The following is a 21,865-nucleotide window of genomic DNA, read 5'->3' on the forward strand; positions in this document are numbered from 1 at the left end:
GTATACTTCGACTACGAACGGGATGATGACCATGCTGCCCAACTTAACCTCAAACAGCAATACAGTCTCAGCTATATCTTCATCTCAACCCTTTTCTGCATATACATCAATGCACAATTTCCACAGTTTGCCAACATCGGTTACTTCAGGATTTTCACACCCAAATGTTAACCCTAACCTAAATATGCCTTGTGGAGGGTATCCGACCGTTACTAATCCGTATAGTTACTCTACGACAGCCGACCTAAATTTGACTGCGGCACATATAGCTAGTCGTCAAGTGCTTTCGAAAGATCTGCCAACCTTTACAGGTAGGCCTGAAGACTGGCCCGTATTTATTACTAACTATGAGCAGTCTACCATACGGTGCGGATTCACGGACCAAGAAAACCTTATTAGGTTGCAGAAATGCTTGAAGGGCCAAGCATTAGAGGCAGTTCGTGGTAGGCTTATGGTGCCGTCTACGGTTGGATTGGCCATTAATACACTCCGCATGTTGTATGGTAGACCAGACGTAATTCACCAAGTAATGCTGCGTAAGTTAAGGGAGGAACCATCTGTAAAGCCAGACAAATTAGAAACCTTAGTAACATTTTCATTAGCGGTACAAAATTATCGCGCTACAATGCAGGCAGTAGGTCTAAACGATTATCTAAATGATCCAGTGCTATTAAACGAGCTGGTAGCTAAACTGCCATGTAACCAAAGGTTGAGTTGGGGCCAGCAATGTATGTCCCTGAGACGCGCTGACATTGCTGCATTCGATGATTGGCTTTTCGGTCTAGCCATGTGCGCTAGCCAGGTCACTTCCATCCAGACATCAGCGATATCATCGTGTAATAGCAACGTCGAAGCAAAAAAGGGAAATCGCGAATCACTAAAGGGCAGAATAATGATTCACGATGTGGTTGCGAAAAATAACGAGCAGAGTGAAAAGTCGATAAATTGCTTGAAATGCGGTGCGAGCCATACGCTGTCCGATTGCTATGAGTTTCGTGCCCTATCGCACAGTGACAGATGGAAATTTGTACGGGAAAATAAACTCTGTTTACGCTGCTTCAAAAGTCATTTCATTCGTCGATGTAATTCGAAAAGGTGCTGTGGCGTAGATGATTGTAGAATGGCTCACCATCCACTGCTTCACAATGGAACTTCGTTGACGATTGGAAAACGACAACAAGCAACATTATACCACGAGTTGGGCACAGCTGCTGATAAAGAAACGCAAAGGGCGCTTTTCAGGTATGTGGAGGTTATTTTACATAGCGGTACCAAAGAAATACGTACATTCGCCCTTATCGACGAAGGAGCCTCCTGTACGCTAATTGAGTCTCAATTGGCGAACGAGCTTGATTTAGATGGGCCAGTTGAATCGTTATGCTTGCGTTGGACGGGAGAAATTACTCAAAATGAGGCAAATTCCAAATTTGTCAATCTTTACGTTTCACCGATTACATTACCCTCTCAAAAATACAGGCTTCGAAACGTTCGAACCGTTGCTAATCTACTACTTCCTCAGCAGTCGCTGTTCAGCTCTACGATTAGTAAGCACGCACACATTAAGGGATTGCCGATTCGACCCTATAGTAAAGCAAGAGCGCGAATTTTGATAGGTTTGGACAACGCTAAAATAGGAATCCCTATCGAAATAAGAGAAGATAGGGGATCCGACCTTATTGCCGCAAAGTGCCGACTAGGATGGAGTGTATATGGGCGCGATAAAACTAACTGCGTTGAACAACCGAGAATACTGCATACCTGCGAATGTGATACAACCAGAGACGATCGTATGGACCAGCAACTGAAAACATATTTTTCTATTGATGCCATCGGATCATATGCACCAATTAAACCGTTGATATCTAAAGATGATGAACGCGCTCTTCAAATCATGGAAAAGACCACGCGCTTTATCTCCGCTGAAAAGAGATGAGAAACCGGGTTACTTTGGAAGCACGAAGCTGTCGAGCTTCCCGATTCGCTGCCTATGGCAATCCGGCGACTCTCGTGCTTAGAAAGTAAAATGAAGCGTGATTCGTCAATTCGTCAATTTCTTATAAACAAAATACATGATTATGAGAAAAAAGGGTACGTACATAAGTTGAACGAAAACGAAATAAAATATAGCGCTAGGTCTTGGTATCTCCCTATATTTACTGTTCTCAATGCCAATAAAAAGAAAACTCGATTGGTTTGGGATGCTGCAGCAAGGGTAAAGGGTGTCGGGCTCAATGATATGTTGCTGAAAGGGCCCGATCTACTAAAGTCTCTACTGGGGGTACTGCTCCGATTTCGCGAACGACGTTTCGCAGTTTGTGGAGATATACGCGAAATGTTCCACCAGATTAAAATTATAAAAGAAGATCAAGTGGCGCAAAAATTTCTTTGGCGAAACGATGGCTCGACTCGCGACTATGATATCTACGTGATGAGGGTTATGACATTCGGCGCTTCGTGCTCGCCTTCCTTGGCGAACTACATAAAAAATCGTAACGCTCACCGATTTGCTGATCTTCATCCCGACGCCGAACAGGCCATCGTTAGTAACACATTTGTTGACGATTGGCTTCAGAGTGCAGACTCTGAAAATGAATTGGCTCGTCTAGCAACTGAAGTTCGTTGGGTTCATCAGGAGGGCGGATTCCAATGAGAAACTGGAAATCTAATTCCAAACACGTACTATTTTCATTAGATGCTGACGACGTTCCAGCCGCCAAATGTTTTGAAGAGCCAGAAGCCGTTATAGAAAAGGTACTAGGGATGTAGTGGCTGCCAGTTTCGGATGAGTTAACATACATTGAAAATTTTCCAAAGGAAGTTTTTAATGAAAATACGATCGTGTCGAAGCGACAAATTTTGCGCACAATAATGACGATTTTCGATCCTATGGGTTTGCTCGGTTTTGTCATTGTACAGGCAAAAATTATTTTACAAGATGTCTGGCGCTCCGGAGTAGGTTGGGATGAACCGATTAAAGAAGAAGAACGTTGCAACTGGTTTCGTTGGGTAAAACGCATTCCTGCGATCAACGGCATAAAAATTCCCCGTTGCCTTTCACTTGCCAGCGAAAACCAAAATAATCAGTTGCACATTTTTGTAGATGCAAGCATAAAAGCCTACACTGCGGTGGCCTACATCCGGTCAGAAGTAGGTTCGCAAATATCTTGTTCACTTTTGGCTTCGAAAACTCGCGTTGCGCCATTGAAGCCCATTTCCATACCCAGGTTGGAGCTGTTAGCTGCTGTTTTGGGACTTAGGCTGGCAAATGTTCTTAGCTATGAACTGTCCATTACAGTAAATCGCAGAGTATTCTGGACAGACTCCAAAAATGTGTTGTTTTGGCTGCGTTCGAGCACAAGAAAATACCATCAATTCGTGGCGCTGAGAATCGGAGAGATCTTCGAGAGTTCTGCTGTTAGGGAATGGAGGTGGCTGCCATCTGGTGAAAATATTGCGGACGAAGGCACTAAATGGAGCAGCAACCGAGAATTCGACGACAACCAACGCTGGTTCAGTGGACCTAAATTCCTACTAGAACGAGAATCAAGCTGGCCAATTATACAATTTCCAGATGATGACGAAGAGACAGTTGAGGTTCTACAGCATATAGATTTCGCTAACAACTCATTGGGTACGACCGCAGAAATAACCCCGGATGTAAAAAGATTTAGTACATGGGAGAAGCTTCGCAGTGCGCATCGATATGTTTTACGTTTTCTACGATTGGTTACGAAGGGAAAGCCACGTTCTCAGTTTCTTCAAAAGCTACTCAACCCAGACAACATAGAGACAGCAGAGCTTGCAATTATGCTTAATTGTCAAAGCGAGGTGTTCCATGAAGAGATCTGTCGTCTGCGTAATGGTGAGGAAATTAATCGAAAATCTTTTCTTTTCAAGTTCTCCCCATACTTAGACCAGATTGGCCTGCTGCGAGTAAAAGGTAGAATTGATGCTGCTGAGGGTGTTGCCATTAATGTCAAGCGTCCAATAATCCTGCCACGCAAGCACGACGTAACGCGACTACTCGTCGACTTCTATCACAGGAAATTTCACCACCATCACAACGAGATCGTCGTCAACGAGATGAGGCAAAGGTTCTGCATCTCCGCCTTAAGAAGGCTGGTAAAAGAATGTGCTGCAAAATGTCAAACCTGCCGGAACCGTAGGGCTTCTCCACAACCTCCTCAAATGGGAGATCTGCCAATGGAACGTGTGTCACCTTTTACCAGGCCGTTCACCTTTACAGGGGTTGACTATTTCGGACCAATGGACGTTGTAATTGGCCGCAGGCGTGAAAAGCGGTGGGGTGCTTTATTCACATGCCTTACCACCCGCGCAGTTCACATTGAAATCTCACCTACTTTATCTACCGAGTCGTTTTTGCTGATTTTTAAACAATTTGTGAGTCGCCGTGGAGTACCGAAGCGAATTATATCGGACAACGGCACCAATTTTCGCGGTGCTAGTGTACTTCTAGTAAAAGAAATTGAACGAATATCGTCGGATGATATAGAAAGGAAATACCCTGAAATTGAATGGATTTTTATTCCCCCCGCTTCACCACATATGGGAGGGTCATGGGAGCGCATGATACGTTCTACGAAATCGATTCTAATGGACATTCTACCAGATTCCGGTATGCGAGAGGAGGTGTTAAGAGCCGTTCTAGCCGACATCGAAAACATTTTAAATTCAAGGCCACTGACGTACGTGCCGCTTGATTCAGCCGAAGATGAAGCTCTTACGCCACACCACTTTCTGACGGGACACTCTAGTGGTATTCGAGAACTAACAGATAATACCAACTCTGGATCGGCTCTACGGCAAAACTTTAAAATTTCTAGCCAGTTGGCTGACCAATTTTGGAGACGCTGGGTTAAGGAGTATCTTCCCTGTCTTACCACACGTGCAAAGTGGTATCAGCCACCAGCAAACCCAATCAAATTGAACGACGTGGTGGTCATCGTAGACGAAAACTCCACGAGAAATTCGTGGCCGAAAGGAGTAGTAATAGATATGAATTTTGGTAAAGATGGCCAAGCTCGTAGCGCAGTAGTCAAGACAGTAAATGGATTATGTACACGACCGATAGTAAAGTTGGCGAAATTGGACGTCGAGGTTGAAAAACGTGGGGTAAACGTTATGCATAAAACCGCATAAGATTTACGAAGGTTACTTGGCAACCCATTTCGCATTTTTTCACCTCTCTGTTTTTCTCACTCGCCAATCAACAGCTGTCAAAGAGAAGCAAGCTTAACTGTCAAAGAGAAGCAAGCTTTCTTTTCGATTCTAGACGTTGGCGAAAGCGCATGGACGCGCGCATAAACGATTGTAAGGAATATGGAATATAAAATATTTTCACATATCTATTGTAATCTTTTGTAAACCTATTAATAAATAAAATAAAGTTTTCAGCTTTTCCAAACAGTAAATAAACCATTCCTTATTTACTGCACCAGAGCTAGATAAAACGGAATTCAGCCGCGTCAAACTGCCGTCGTCAACAACAGGCTTAGCCAATTCATAACTTTAACATTATTTCGTAAAAACCATCCACGTGCTAATATTGAGTAGTGTTCTGATTCAGTATCCTGCATAAAAATCCTCCATAGTAAATTTTAGCATCACTTCTTGAGGTATGTCCTTGTAAATAAATGAGTTCATTGTACATGCACCTAGATAATAAGGTGACTAGTTTCCACTTCTCTTGGTATCATTCATTCATTATGTTGCCGCCATCGAGCTTGATTATTTTTTTTTTTGTTTTTTTTGAACCGCGGCCAGAACTCTTCTCCGTTAGGATGTCTAACATTCCACCCGGCATCACTTCCAAATATGTAAATCGATTTTTGGTTAATTACTCCACAGTATGTTATACCGTTTTTTCATGCCCTCTGATCGACACCACGGCTTGTGCTCTTGAGCAAAACTTTTCCTCTGGATTCCAATAGAGGAACTTTACGAGCTATTCTGTTTGGTAGATTCATTCCATTTAATTTGTTAATCTCAGCGGCAATGACTTTTGTTGATTTTAACACCTTTTTTTAAAGCTCCGGTGCTGGGGCCCCGGATCTGAAATGTTTACTCCTGTTTGAGGATCTTTTTAAAAGGTTATATCAATACACTTTTCTTTTGTCGGGACAACTAGCAAATGCAGCATTCAGACAATAATTAAGTATTTGCACTACACTTGGATGGTCGCTTTTTAACACATCAGTGCCAAAGACCTCCTCACCTGGAAGCTCAAGTTGTTAGCTATAATAAAAATATGTTAAATTCACGTCCAGAGTCGAAAAAGTCAGGCCTGATCCGGGCGCCCAACGGAGGGTTAAAGGATCCTTCTTGGCAAGAGTCACAATTATATGATTAGTAGTGCATGTCGTTCAAAATTTTCAACAGATCTACTTGCATCTTGAATGTTTCTTTATTACAAAGTGATTTAAAATATCTTGCCGAATGGAGTAATAGAAGAAAGTTCTCACTTAATATCAGTAAATGTTTCCACATAATATTCACAAAAGTTCTAAATCTGATGGGCTCCACTTGTGTAAACCATTTTTAGTACTCACTTTTCTAGGTAGGTAGGTAGGTGGGTAGGTAGGTAAGATGGATATAGTACCCCAGGTACACTTCAAGTAGCACTTATGTGCCGTTTTGATACAATAATGTGGATCATTACCTATGCAAAGAAAACATTTTTGGGAAGAGAAAACCTTCTACAACCAACCAGTGCTGTTGACGTAGTGGAGGAGATAAAAGGAATCTAGGCTGGAGAATTTCTTCAAGTCATCCCCAAAGGGCATGGTAAGGAATCTCAAGCGCCTAGCCGCCAGAGCCGGACATTTGCAGTGCAAGTGTTCCACAGTCTCTTTCCCTGCAGGATCCCCACAGCTTCTGCAATAGGGGTTGTACGGAATTCCAAGCATCTCCGCATGAATAAGGATCACCTAGCGACCAGTGAACACCGCAATGAGTTTGGAAATTGAATGGCGGGGGACTCTCATCACATAAAGCGTTCTGTTTCTATCGTACTGAGGCCATAGTGTCTTCGAAATAGCACATGATGAGACAGCCTCCATCTGTCCTGCGCTTGTTTTAGAAACGGACAAAGGGACACCGATGTCTGAGAGGAGAACAGTTGAAACCGGTTCTGTCGACCCCTTCCTGGCTAGCTCATCGGCAATTTCATTTCCCTCTATATTCCTGTGCCTAGGATCCCAAATGAGGGAGATGTTTCCTCGATCGAGACGTTTGAGTTCCTCCTTACAGGAGTTCACCAGAAGAGAGCTGCAATACAGCGACGTCAGGGCCTTGACCGCAGCTTGACTATCGGAAAAAATATGAATGTCTCCCGCCCAACAGCGATCCCGAAGCATTTTGCATGCTTGTAGAATCGCGAAGGCCTCTGCTAGAAAAACGCTGCCGCCAGTTTAAAGGAGGCCGAAATGCTGGCTGATTTGGAGTAAGCCTTCGCTTCCACTCCAGATTCCATTTCGGAAACAGAGGTATCTATATCCGTACCGACTCTTCCCTCTTTCCAATCTTGCCTGCTCGGAAAGGCAGCCCTAGCACAACCCCCAAAGCACAGTTTGCGGATGGAGAGGTCAGTGCGAATAACAGAGAAGGAAGGGGAGATCTCGCTTTTCTACTATAAATGAACTTTCAAACCTACATAGGTGTTGTTTTTGGCTCTGAATTCTCCTTTGCTAATCACACTATATATATATTTAAGGCCTATTCCATTACGGTGAAAGGCGAGCGCTATCAAGCGATGTCGACTGTATTTTTGGCTCAAAAATTAATCAGCTAAACATCGACGGCATTTGGTTCTTACAAGACAGCGCAATTTGTCATACAGGGCACTTAACAATCGATTTATTACAACACTCAAGCCACCATTAACCCATTAGTCTAAACCTGGGAAACCCATTAGCCTAAACCATTAGCCTTGAAAAAGTAGTTATTAAATTGGACTGTTCGAACGGACCATGTAGCGCGTAGCCGTGGCGGACTTATGCCGGATATTATATTAACCCATTCGATCCCATTGTACTCGCTTGAGTACAGAAAAAGCATCTTTTTCGAAACGACGTCAAAAGCCAACGCTTACAAATTTTTAAATGTACTCGCCACTTTATAAAACAGAGCAATGTCGAAAAGGAATACACATGTTTTCCCTTCTTTTTTTTGAGTTCCGTTATCCGTTATTCACTTGTCTTTGCCTGCCCGTTTGCTATTTTTCTTCTTTTCATGGTTTAGTTTGCAATAAGCTCTCTGTTTGACAAAATCTAAGTTATCACGGAAAAAGTTCAGTGTTGAAATATTCATAATACATATAATTTGTATACTTTATAACAAAAAAACGAAAAAGTTGTGGAAAAGTGCATTTCGGTAGGTTTAAATTCTAGTGTACTCGCATGGGTACAGTGGGAACATTCATATATATTTTGTGTGCATATTTCATGTAGATTTGGTAATGGATGTAAACAAATTTTACGGAAAGAGGTTTCACAACCTTTCTGCGGCCACCGACTATATTGAATCAAGCGACCGTAGTCACTTCGACTTCGCTATTATACCGCCAAATATAGACTATTAATTAGTTAAATAAATAAATAAATACCCACTGTGACACAGATGAGGAGGAGATTGAAGAGTATAATATATTGCGTGATGATATTCCAAGGGATGTTCCGGGCGAAGTTGACTTATTTTTGAGCAGTGACAGTGACAGTGATGATGATATTCCACTTGCAAGCTTACAAAAAAGGCAAAAGTTGCCAAAAGATCTAAATCCAAAATGGAGAAAGAGCATAACAAGTGCGGAAATTCCAAAAACGCATTTTTACGAACAATCCCAACTTGAAGCGTGTTCTTTATTGGTAACTAAGAACCCAGTTGAAATTTTTGAAACTATTTTTGACGATGAGGTGGTAAAATTAATAATCGATCAAACGAAAATATATGCCTTGCAGCATAACAAGCATGATTTTTGTTTCAATGAGGAGGATCTTAAAATTTTTATCGGAATTTTACTCTATAGCGGCTATCACTCAATGCCAACAGAACGCATGTACTGGCAACTGGATGAAGATACCAGAACACCTTTTATAGCCAACAATATGTCGCGAAATCGCTTTCAAGAAATTAAACAGTTTTTGCATCTTACTGATAACTCTAATTTAGATTTTACCGATAAAATGGCAAAGATAAGACCACTCTCTCAAATTTTATGTAAAAAATTTTGTCAGTTTGGTTATATGCACCAAAAGCTGTCTGTTGACGAATCTATGGTTAGGTATTTTGGAAGCCATTCCGCAAAACAATTCATAAGAGGTAAGCCAGTTCGTTTTGGTTTCAAAAATTGGATGATCACGAGTAGCTGTGGTTATTTATATGAGTTCGACACATATTGCGGTGCGAAAACGGTTGAACGTCAGAAACAAAGTCTCCCATTAGGTTCAAGGGTCGCCCTTGATCTTTTGTCAAACATTCCACATCCGACCGATCACATCGTATTTTTCGACAACTTCTTTACGTCATATGACCTTCTTAGAATTTTGAAAGAACAAGGATTTAAGGCTACTGGGACTGTTCGTGAACGGCGGACCAAAAAATGTCCTCTGAAAACGAACAAAGAACTACAAAAGAAGCAACGGGGAGAGTTTGATTTTATGTAAGTTTATCATAATGATTTATTTGAATAGTTGTTTTATATCAAATTTTGTAGGTGTTCTGACTCAGGAATACTTTTTGTGAAGTGGAATGACAATAGCGTTGTGACAGTGGGAACAAACTTTGATAGAATTGAACCTTTACATACCGTCAAACGATGGTCAAGACAAGAGAGGCGCAAGGTGAATGCCCATCAGCCGAAGTTGATAGCGGAATACAACTCAGGAATGGGAGGAGTTGACCTCCACGACCAAGCTTTGAATACTTACAATATAAAGTTTCGAGGAAAGAAATGGTGGTGGCCTCTTTTCACCACAATGATAAACTCGTGCGTAGTAAACGCATGGAAGCTTTATAAAATGGCAAGTAACAGTCAATGCGACTTTTGCAATACCAACGTGAAATTGTGCGATTTTATTTACGCAATTATAATATACGGGACATATCTTCAAAACGATCGGCAACGGCATCAATAGCTGGTTCCTCATATAACCATTTTCCCAAAAGGATATCGAATCAGCTGAGGTGCAGAGAGTGTCACCAAAGAATTCGATGGATTTGCGAGTTATGCAATGTAGCCCTTTGCGTGGAGAGAGAATGTTTCAAGAACTTCCATACTGTTAACCGAATTAATAACCAAGGAAGTCTTTGAAAGTGTCTTTTTATTTAATACTCCATATTTTCATATACAGGCAATGTATATACATATTATCCCATTGTACTCGATTGGGTACAGCCCAAAAAATGCATTTCTTTGATTTTTTTTCGTGTTTTTTTTTTTTTAAGGAGCTTAATTACACTATTTCAATAAACCTTTTATAAACGCATTTAAAAAAAAATTGTTTTATATAAGGTTGGGATTTAATGGGTTAAAAAAATAAATGGCATTAAATTATCTAGCAAATTATAATATCGGGTAAACAACTAATTAATTTCGTATTTGTTACTAACCTCATATCTATTTATGTAGTTAATATTTTGACAGTGACAGCTGTTCTATGTTAAATCACGCCAAAAAATCAAGTCAATTAGATATGTCACAGTGAATATTAGTAAACACACAATTTTTTTTTATTGCAGCCAAAATGTCTAATTACGTTCCAACAAAACAGCATTTGCGGAGAGATTTGCTTTTGTTCTTCAATTTAAAGAAAAGTGCAACAGAAGCACATCGTTTCTCAGAAGCTTATCCTGAATATACTCCAGAAGTTAGAGTATGTCTGCAGTGGTTTGCACGATTTAAAAGTGGTGATTTTGACGCAAAAGGCAAAGAGCGATCCGGTCCATCAAAAAAGTTTGAAGACGAAGAATTGGAGGCATTACGCGATCAAGATCCATGTCAAACTCAAGAAGAACTTGGAAGACACTCAACAAGCCATTTCTTAACGTTTAAAAGCAGCCGGAAATTGGGAGCCACTCGAATTGAAGCCGAGAGACGTTGAGAGACGATTTTGCATGTCCGAAATGCTGCTTAATCGCCACAAAAGGAAATCGTTTTTGCTTCATATTGTCACTGGCGATGAAAAGTGAATTCATTACGACAACCCAAAGCGTAACAGATCATATGTGAAGCCAGGCCAACTAGCCAAATCGACACCAAAGCCGAACATTCATGGCTGGAAGGTAATGCTCTGCATTTGGTGGGATCAGAAGGGTGGGCTGTACTATGAGCTGTTAAAATCGTGCCAGACGATCACGGAAGAGCTATACAGGCAACAATTGATACGTTTGAAAGCAAGCAATAGCCGAAAAACGGCCAGAATGAGCGACCAGACACGAGAAATTGATTTTCCATCATGACAATGCTCGGCCACATGTTGCACTACCGGTCCAAAATTATTTGGAAAATGCCGGATGGGAAATTCTACCTCACCCGCCTTATAGCTCATAGCACATAGCTCCTCCTGATTACCACTTGTTTCGGTCGATGCAGAATCACCTTTCTGGAATACGATTCAGCAATGTTGAAGGTTTAAAAAATAGCTTGATGACTTTCTCGGCGCAAAAGATGAGAAGTTTTTTTGGGATGGAAGCCATAAATTGCCTGAAATATGGGAAAAACTTGCGGCTTACGATGGGCAATATTTTGAATAAAATATTTTTTCACTTTTACACTTAAATAACAAAAAAATACGAAATTAATTAGTTGTACAGCCAAAAAAAAAATCATTCCAACAGTATTTCTGTTTTATATTTCAAGTTCCCAGGCTCTTAAACAAACTCTCGATATTAAAAGAAAATCACTTCGCGGGCGGCGCTGTGAACAACGTCTAGTGTTAAATAATTTTTACTAGGTTTGTATTACTCATACGCCATGGAACACGTTTTGAAATCCGTTGTTAAGTAAAAAGTGTTGAATAGATTGCAAATATTTTGAAGGGAACGCTAAATGCATTATTTTATTGTTGAAAAGAAGAGCAAGCACATACTTATCAAGGTACAACATTTCACTTTCAAAATATGGGATTAGAAAACAAAAGCTGTTAATGATTTGTTTGCAATTAGCTTACGGTCTATAGCAACGACAGAGGACACCACAATTTAAGTCATTTAACGGCAACTGTGTAATCACAATAAATAAATATACATATTTTTTCCGTTTCATCTCCACTCCAGCCGAGTTTCACTTGTGAATATCGACAATCAGTATTACTTTCTCCTTCGGCAGTTTTGACTTGCGAAAATAGTGATAAAAAAGTAGTAGAAAAAGTAAAAAAGTGTAAAATAGTAATACAGGATTTTCCAATAACAGGTGTTATTTTGAATAGCCCGCTTTTTCGGTAGATGCCAATTTTGAAGCTGTCATTTTTTGATATTTGACAAGTAGAAACTACGCCATTAATAAAAATGGAACAATGCACGCTGGAACAACGCATTGAAATTGAAAATTCACTATAATAATGGTCAAAAAATTTGGCAGAGACGGTTCGTGAAACTCGAACATTTTTGGGTCATCGTGAAGCACCTTGTCGGACCGCAATACAGAAATTGGAGAAATAATGCGAGCTGTTGGGACAAGTTAGTGATGTGAGGAATAAAACCCGTGCCGTAGCTCAAGAATAGCCGAAAATATTGCTGTTGTAGCCAAAGGTGAGGAAGAAACCCCAGGTTTGTCAATTCCACGTCGTTCTTTGGAATTCGGCATTCCACAAACGTCATTACACCATATTTTGCATAAAGATGTTGGTCTTAAGGCTTATAAAGACCAGTTAACCCAAGAACTTAAGCCAGCCGATCATCAACAACGACGTGTCTTTGCTGATTGGGTCGTTGAAATACGTGGAAATTATCCGGAATTCCATCGAAAAATCATCGTGAGTGATGAGGCCTATTTCCACCTCGTTGGTTTCGTCAACAAGCAAAATTGTCGGATCTGGAGCTTAGAAAATCCAAGAGTTATTGTTGAAGAGACTCTCTATCTTCAACGTGTGATTGTTGGATGCGGTTTATGGTCCGGTGGAGTCATTGGACCTTACTTTTTCAAAAATGAAGCTGGAGCAACAGTTACGGTGAATGGATTGCGCTATCGAGAGATGATTAACTATTTTTTATGGCCAGAATTGGATGGTATTGATCTGGACAACGTTTATTTTCAAGAAGACGACGTTACGTGCCACACAAGCAACGAAACCTGTTACTGTGAATAGTTTCCCTATCGTGTGAGGATAACGAACTTTTTAGGTCCCGAATTGGAAGATATGATTGTGGGCGATATGTGGTTCCAACAGGACGGTGCCACTTGTCACACAGCTAACGAAACAATTGTTCTTTTGCGCGAAAAATTTGATGGCCGAATAATCTCACGTCGCGGCGATGCCAATTGGCCGCCAAGATCATGTGATTTAACACCGTTGGGCTTATTTCTTTGGGGTTATTTGAAATAAAACATGCACGTCGATAAGCCGGCAACAATTCAAGAGCTTAAGAATGAGATAATTCGACACATTAATGGCATAGAACCTCAATTATGCCTCAGCGTCATCGAAAATTTGGACCATCGGATGGAGGTTTGCCGCCGAGGCCGCGGCGGCCATTTGGCCCATACCTAATTCAGCCACACCAATATTATCATATTAAAGAGAAATGGCAATAATTTTCTAAAAAAGTTGTACTTTATTCAAAATCAAGACCAGCCCTTGAAACTTAACCACCCTTTATTATACGCTGTATTTATATTTTATGGAGAAAAAGAAATTTGGAACTACGCCTCAATGAAGGGGGTTTCCACGGTAAAAAAATTGCCTAATAGTGAATGAATTAAAAAAACTTTTCCAATGTTTTATCTCTTCGAACAAATGGCCCACGAAAGTATGAAGGATGTGCAGTGCTCTCCGGCACGAATAATGCCTAACAGCTGTGGCCCAAGCCCTAGCAAAGGAAGCCAATATAGTAGGGTAGTTAGCTCAGCTCTTTTTTAAGCCGCAGCTCGATCTGAGCTGAGAAAAAAATATTTATTGATCACTTCAGTGAACGCTTCGATTCTGCACCGAAAGTGCCATGGCTACGCAAGAATAAGCGGGACCTGTCAAATCTGAAGTTTACTATTCACAGCAAACTGCATAAAATTGAAAACAAACAAAACAAAAAACATAAAAAAGAATTTCATTATTACTTCAGAATGCTTTATTAAATTCCAGCGTCGACCCGCCCTTATTGGGAGACACTTTGTAGTAGCACAACCTCTTACCACCACACTTTATCGTAATAAAATAACCGACAGCAAAAAAGTGCGACTAATGATTCCATTAACTTCCACACTTGGTTGTAATCCCATACAAACATACATCTTTGTATATGAAAAAAATACATACGCATGCCCATACAAATGTGTAGCAAAATGCAATAAGCGAACTGTTGGAACAAAGCTCAAAATGAGCTGTGCCGTTTAACTGCTTCATAACTACGTCCAGACTTTTTGGCGTGTACTATAGGAAAAATAAACCCTCGTGTTACTTATTTAAACAACTAAAAATATCACTCGCATGAAGAAGGCGCTAAGCCTCTGAACGCGGAGCTAAGGTTGCAGAAGGCAATTCGGTGCGCCATCCCTCGCCATGCAGAGTAGAACCTTAATGTGTGGGACACATTTCCATCCAAAAGTAAACGGCGTTCGTCTTACGCTAAGCCAACAGGCAAAATACCTAGGTATCATCCTAGATCCCAAATTCAGCTGGAGGTCCGACGTTTAGTACAGGGTAAAGAAACAACAATATAGCACTTTACACGTGCAAGAGAATGTTGGGTAAAAATGGGGTCTCCAACCAGAACTGTCCAATTGGTCCTACACAGCCATTGTTAGGCTAATACTAACATATGCGGCACTAGTCTGGTGGCCTGCAATAGAAAAGAAGTACTACCAAACCAAGCTGAACAAGATACAAAGAACAGCGTGTATCCTAACTACAGCAGCGCTTAGCACAAGTCCTACTGAAGCGCTCAATGTACTAACTCAGCTATTACCATTACACTTATATATAAAAACAATCGCTACTTGCAGCGCAAGAGACTTAGCAAACTGGAGAACAAGGTCATAACGGTCACAGCAAGATCCTCCTACAGGGACCTCGCTGCTCAAAACAAATCAGACTACACAATCTTAACTTCAAGAAAGACTTTACGGTACGTTTTCCACCGAGAGCCGAGTGGGGCAAAGGGAAGGTGATTGCAAGATACGATATTGAAATCTATATTCACGGTTCCAAGATGAACTGTGGTGTGAGAGCTGGCTTCCATTCGGAGCCGCTCAACCTATCTCAGTAAATTCGACTTCCTGACTATGCCAGCGTGTTCCAGGCAGAACTCTTAGCGATCAGAGAAGCATGCAAATGCATTGGTGCAAGAATAGCTATCTTTTCAGACAATCAAGCAAATATCAAGGCCTGAGACTCCAACTCCATTTTATCCAAACTAGTCTTACCGTGCAGAGAAGAACTGGAATTGCTTAGTCATTGGCTTGAAATCACTTTGATATGGGTTCCCGGCCATAGGAACATACGGGGTAATGAGATAGCGGATGAGCTAGTAAGAAAAGGTTCGACCCTAGGCATAGCAGAGGCGATGGCAGTCTCCACCCTACTCAACACAATAAAAGTATCCATTCCTTCACACTGTCATGCTTTAGCCGAAATAAGATGGAAGCAACTAACTAGATGTATTACAACAAAAAACACATCCGTCGTACAAAATCCAAAGGGAGAATGACAATGTTAGGATGTTCTCAACCAAATATTTTATGCATCACTGCAACCCTTACAGGTCATTGGAAGATAGGCTGGCTGCATGCAGACTCAACCTCCGCTTCAATCTCATCTGCAGAACCTGTCAAGCGGAAGGGGTGAAGGAAAGTCTTGTCCACTACTTATGTGAATGTCCAGGGCTAGCTAAGGCACGACTTCGCTCTTTCGGCAAGCCGTTCTTACAGCAAATTAATGAGATCTCAGACATCGAGATAAAGAATTTTCTGCTATACTTCCTAAACTCTTTGATGATGCCTTAAAAATTCTATGGCCAGGAGAAGTAAAACGGGATAAAGTACTGATATTTGTTACAGACGCTGCACCATATATGAAAAAGGCGTAGTTGAAATTCAGTTATTTTATCCACGAATGATTCATATTACACGGAGTGCACAGGGTATGTGAAAAACTGCGAAGCCAGTATGCAGAAGTTGATTCCTTAGTTGCAAATATGAAGAAAATATTTTCAAAAAGTCCAACAAGAATTCGATTCTTTCAAGAAAAGCACCCAGATCTACCTCTACCACCTCAACCAGTAAGTTTCTTTTTTAAATCCAGGTATGATTGACGTATAAATGATTAAAAAATTTGGCATTTTTAAAGGTCTTCACACGCTGGGGAACTTGGTTGGAGGCAGTATCATATTATGCAAACAATTTTAACGGAATCAAAGATATTGTTGATGGTCTCAATGACGATGCGGCTTGCGTTATTTTTGCAAAGAAATTGTTTGCAAACAAGCGAATTCGAGAGGACTTGGCTTATATTCAGGCTAACTTTGGGTTTATAGTAGGCGAGAGAAATTCATTCAAAATTCTTCAGAAAAGAGGTTACTTTTACACCTAAACATATTTACATAGTTTTATATACTAGCTCAATCCGCTATTAACTTGTTCATCATGCATTGTCTTACGACCTATTTTTATAAAATCGAACACATTTTTTTTCAGGACGATTTTAAATGACTTAAAAGTTGGATTTTAGAACGTAGATTTATACCGATTTTCTATTTTTAATATTGAAATTAAAACGAAATTACACAACGACCGTTTTCACCATCTTCAGTTAACCCTAACTGGCACTATGTTTGACTGAAATCGTTCGGTGATCGGTCAGATAAGGTGCCAGTTAGCGTTAACTGAAGATGGTGAAAACGGCACTAATAAATATTGAGTTGAAAAAATGCACTGTCTACGAATTAGTAGTGGATTAGGCTAGTACTACTGTGGGCAAAAAGTAAGGTGAATTTGGTTGTAAAATGAAAAATCTTTATTTATTCTTGTAAAATTTCATCCCCTTCAAAATAATCCCCTCTCGATGAAATACACTTATGCCAACGATTTTTCCAATCCCCGAAACATGCCAAATGGTCCATTTCCGGTATAGCCATCAGCACCTTCTTCGATTCAGCTTTTATCTCCTCAATCGACTCGAAACGCGTTCCCCGGAGTGGTCTCTTGAGTTTTGGGAATAGCCAGAAGTCACACGGAGGCAAATCAGGCGAATACGGTGGTTGCGAAACGATATGCGTGGAATTTTTGGCGAAATGGTCACGAAGAACGAGTGCAGTGTGAGACGGTGCATTTCGTGATGCAAAAACCAAGAGTTGTTGGCCCATAATTCTGGTCTTTTTAGACGAATTGCTTCACGTAAACGACGCATAACGCTCAAAAAATATTCCTCATTAACAGTTTGGCCAGGTTGAAGGAATTCATAGTGCATCACACCACGAAAATCGAAAAAAACTGTCATCATGACCTTTATTTTTGAACGACTTTGACGTGCTCTTTTCGGTCTGGCCTCGCCTTTTACACGATATTCGCTTGATTGGTCGGTTGTTTCAGGGTCATAAGCATAAATCCAAGTCTCATCTCCCGTAATGATGCATTTGAGCTTGTCCTGATAGCCTGAAAGCATTGTTTCACACACATCGACGCGACGACTTTTTTCCAAGAAATTGAGAGTTTTCGGTACCAAACGAGATTTCACTTTTCGTAGGTCCAAATGGTCTTTTAAAATGGTTTTCACAGATCCTTCTGATATTCCGATCATATCTGTAAGGTTTTTAACAGTCAACCGACGATTTTTGAGCACTAACTCCTTCACTTTATTGACGTGTTGGCCTTCTGTTGACGTCGATAGTCGTCCGGAGCGCTCCAAGTCATCAACACGTTCTCGACCCTCTTTGAAGTCTCTGTACCACTTATAAACATTTTTCTGCGACATGGTCGAATCACCAAATGCCTTCTGCAACATGCTAAACGTTTCCGCAGCCGAAATTTCATTCCGCAAACAAAATTTGATGGCACTTCTCTGCTCAATCAAATCAGACATTGTAAAAATCGAAAAATGCACTCTTGGTCCTTTGGTAAACACAAGCGTAAATATATTACTGATAATGACATTCACATGAAAGTTGGCCCAGTTGTTATTAACAGTGCTGCCAACTCACGAAAAAAATAACTAGAGCGAAATTTTAATCCCGCGAAGTTTGACAAATAAACTCACCTTACTTTTTGCCCACAGAATATACTAAGATTGGTCATTTAATAATTAATATTTAGGCGAGCCATTAAATAATGTATTGGATGCACTGCAGAATATAGAAAAGAATTTATTTTATTTTTAATTTAACATGGTATTTCCAGCGAATCAAGGTCTGCAAGTGATAAAAAAAAAATGCCGGGATTCTGAATGGTGAAAAGTCGGTAGCATGGCCAGAAAATATAACCACAAATGTGTTGGAGTTTTCGAATTGGGCACCATTAGTCTCTGTGGATATCGAGAGGAGCTTGAGTTCATTCAAATCAATGCTTCGTGATAAGCGCATGAGGTTATTACCCGAAAATTTTAAAATGCACTTAGTGGCACTGTGCTACTATGATAACAAGGGTGAAAAATCATAGTCAACCTCTGTATATATTTTTAAATATATTTAACTGTACGTAAAAGTGTGTACATAAGGGCGGGTCGATTTAAAAATCGCTCATTTCTCTGTGAAAATCGTATTCTAGGGATAAAAATAAGAAACTTTGCCGAAGGAATCATACCTCTAAAACGAATTCTGATGTCCCCCAATTTGGGTTGAACCAAAAATCCCACTTGACCCATTTAGAGTGCTCCAATCGAGTCCAAATGTATGACCGACCCCCACTAACTTTGGACGGCCGATCCACCCATGCCAGTGGCACACCCCCTGGAAGTCCCCTGGGGGGTTCCCCATTCAATCATTTCAAAATGTCACCATTTTTGGCCTTTACATGAGAAAAGAAACTAAAAAGTTCGACCCAAATTGGGGGACATCAGAATTCGTTTTAGAGGTATGGTTCCTTCGGCAAAGTTTCTTATTTTGATCCCTAGAATATGATTTTCACAGAGCAATCGGCGATTTTTTTGCCTCCCCACAAATCGACCCGGCCTAGTGTACATATTTAAAAATTGAAAAGTAAATGCCTTTTTGCTGCCTTTTTTGAAAACTCGTTTTGCCTAATTTCAAATGTTTGCTGCCTTTAAATCCAAACCCTGCTTATTACTATAGTAAGCTGGTTTTTTATGAATTTAAATAACTTCCGGAAAATAAACTATTTCTGTAACATGATTTTATTTACGAAATTTATCATTTCAATTTGCTCCGCAATGATAGAACTGGCGCAATAGCCGTTCGCAGCGCCTATGGCAACGAGTGGTTTTGCTAATAGTTTACGTGTCGATCGCTAGCGTACTTGCGCACTCATGAAATTTGTGCTACTATAAATTTATCTATTGACAATAATTTACTCTGGAAGAGAATTAATTTCAATAAAACATTGTTGGCTGGCAGTTACTGTTTGACACGCGCCTGCCAAGTTAGCCGGAACTTGGGCGGTGTTGCGCAGCTTAGAGTTGCTGCTTACTTTGGAATGCTCAACTTTATTGGTGCCAATCGTTAAGTTTTCTATTTTTGATATTTCTATTTTCCATTTATTATCATTTTTTGATAAGTAGAATATTTTGATCATACGATTCTGCATGCGTCTGTACGGATGTGTTAGTGTGCGTTTGCAGATCGTATTTCGCATTATTCACTTTCTTCCGTGCATTTATTATAGGTTACAACAATGTTTAAATGGGGCCCCTTTCGGCGAGCGTGCGCTAATTAAATTGCAATTAACGTAATTAAGTTTAGTAAAAATCGCCAACACAGCAAAGGCAAACTTTGGTATAGCGCATACCAACACACATGAACGCATGCCTACAATCGCAACCTTTCACACACACACACACACGCATATGCAGAATTGCCAATTTCGCTCATTGCAAGCGCCGCAGAGCTGCACTGCCTGGTATGCCGCTCTCCACTGGGGCGGCTCGCCCCGCTGTTCGTTCGCTTAATTATTAGCTCATTGGTTGCTAACTGTGTTGGTGTGTGTTAAATAGCGTCTTTTTTCGCCTAAACAAACGCTTACCTACGCACACACACACACACATGCATTCATGCGCACTTACACATTTGTGCCTACGTGGGATTACCAACACAGGCGCATGCTTGTGAATATGCAATAGTTTGAGACACAAAATATTACATAATAGTTCTTTTCCGCGTTCAATTGAATGCAATGGTTTTTCGCTTGTCTCTTTTTCACTTTTGTTTGCTCTTTGCGCTTCTTCGGCTGAACTGCGCCGTGCTGCACTTGAACTGTTGCACTTGACGAAGGCTGAGCGCGATTTTAAGTTTTTAGATTTCGCTTTTAAACTTGCAAGATGCACTACGTAGCAGTGCAGCGCTTTTGTTTCACAAACTAGAAAATCGATTGCAAATTTTCAATATTATTTTTACATGTACACCTGCGTCTATAAGCACTTTACACTTTGAATTTTTCACTTTTTTCCTGATTTCATATTTTACTTTATTTCATTAAATTTTTTGTTAATCAGGCTTCCCACAAGATTATGCCAATTCAGGATATGAGTATTAGAAAAACACGACCTCTTGCATTATCTTCTGAATGCCACTGCTTGTTGTTGTGCTCGTACGATCGCATGCATTAATCACCTACACCGATCAATTAAAGTATTTGTTGTGTTTTTTGTTTTTTTTTTTTTGCTTCGCCTCGCGTGATCGCCACCGAATATTTCACATATCATATTTCATACATATTTTTAAGTATTGGCTTGTTTTCATTTCACTAATTCTGCCAGCGTCAACGTAATTGTAGACGGTTTAACCAAACGCTTTGCATATGACCCGTTTGCAGTCGCCACTGGCTTTGCCGTTGCCGTTACCGTTCACGTCGTCTTCGCGCACGTTCCACTAAACAAACTAAAGTCGCAAATTTCTAAGCTTGTGCACTTTTTAACAGCCGCAATCGGTTTTGGTAAAAAAAAGTTCTCACTTCCACGTTCGCACTCAAGCGGTGCAAAAGCACTCACCGCTGAAAGGTTCTCGAGCTAAAAACGCTGTGATGGGGGTAGCTGATGTGCAATAGATTGCTTGTGGGTGCATTTGGGGAGAGGGTGCGTGAACATGTGATTGAGTGAGAACGGCGGCAAGCCCGGAAAGCTTGAAGAAACTGGATCGAATTTTTGGAACCACTTGGCGTGTGTGTGTGTGTGTGCGCGCTTTATTGATAGATGTAAAAGATAGTTGCGGCTCAAGTGGAAGAGCATTCTTTAAAACATTTAATAATAATTATTTATTTAAATATTAAATCGCTACTGAATCTTAGGCGACAGAATATGAGAAAAACGGTACGGGCACTAGCAGCGCATTGTCTAATTGGAGAACATGAAAATAGACTGGGAGCACCATATAATGACTTTTTTTGAAGCTGTCAAAATACTAAAGCAGAGGAAACAGTGGAATACCTCCTCCACGACTCCGAACGGCAGATATTTTTATGAGGAGCTTTATCATGGCAGAAATACACTCGGAGGTTTGCCATTGCCTGCCAAGGAGCAACCGCTATTAGAAAAAT

General features: G+C 40.5%; 2 protein-coding genes across 2 annotated transcripts in view; one reads left to right on the forward strand and one right to left on the reverse strand.

Annotated features, from left to right (window-relative positions):
* Window positions 1-21,194, reverse strand: part of LOC128859738 (circadian locomoter output cycles protein kaput) — a 97,805-nt gene extending 76,611 nt beyond the window's left edge. Inside the window, exon 1 of the mRNA XM_054096793.1 lies at window positions 20,397-21,194. The gene's annotated coding sequence lies outside the window, so the exon portion shown is untranslated. The remainder of the gene's footprint in view (window positions 1-20,396) is intronic.
* LOC128860962 (uncharacterized) lies at window positions 2,869-5,160 on the forward strand. The gene has a single exon (XM_054098783.1). It carries the CDS (start codon window positions 2,869-2,871, stop codon window positions 5,158-5,160), a length of 2,292 nt encoding a protein of 763 aa, XP_053954758.1.
* Window positions 21,195-21,865: the final 671 nt, after the last annotated feature.

This window comes from Anastrepha ludens, chromosome 4 (genome assembly GCF_028408465.1).
Source record: "Anastrepha ludens isolate Willacy chromosome 4, idAnaLude1.1, whole genome shotgun sequence".
Lineage (NCBI taxonomy): Eukaryota > Metazoa > Arthropoda > Insecta > Diptera > Tephritidae > Anastrepha > Anastrepha ludens.

Coding starts and splice junctions, on each gene's coding strand:
- LOC128860962 (XM_054098783.1), top strand. CDS start 2,869: ATGACGATTTTCGATCCTATGGGTTTGCTCGGTTTTGTCATTGTACAG.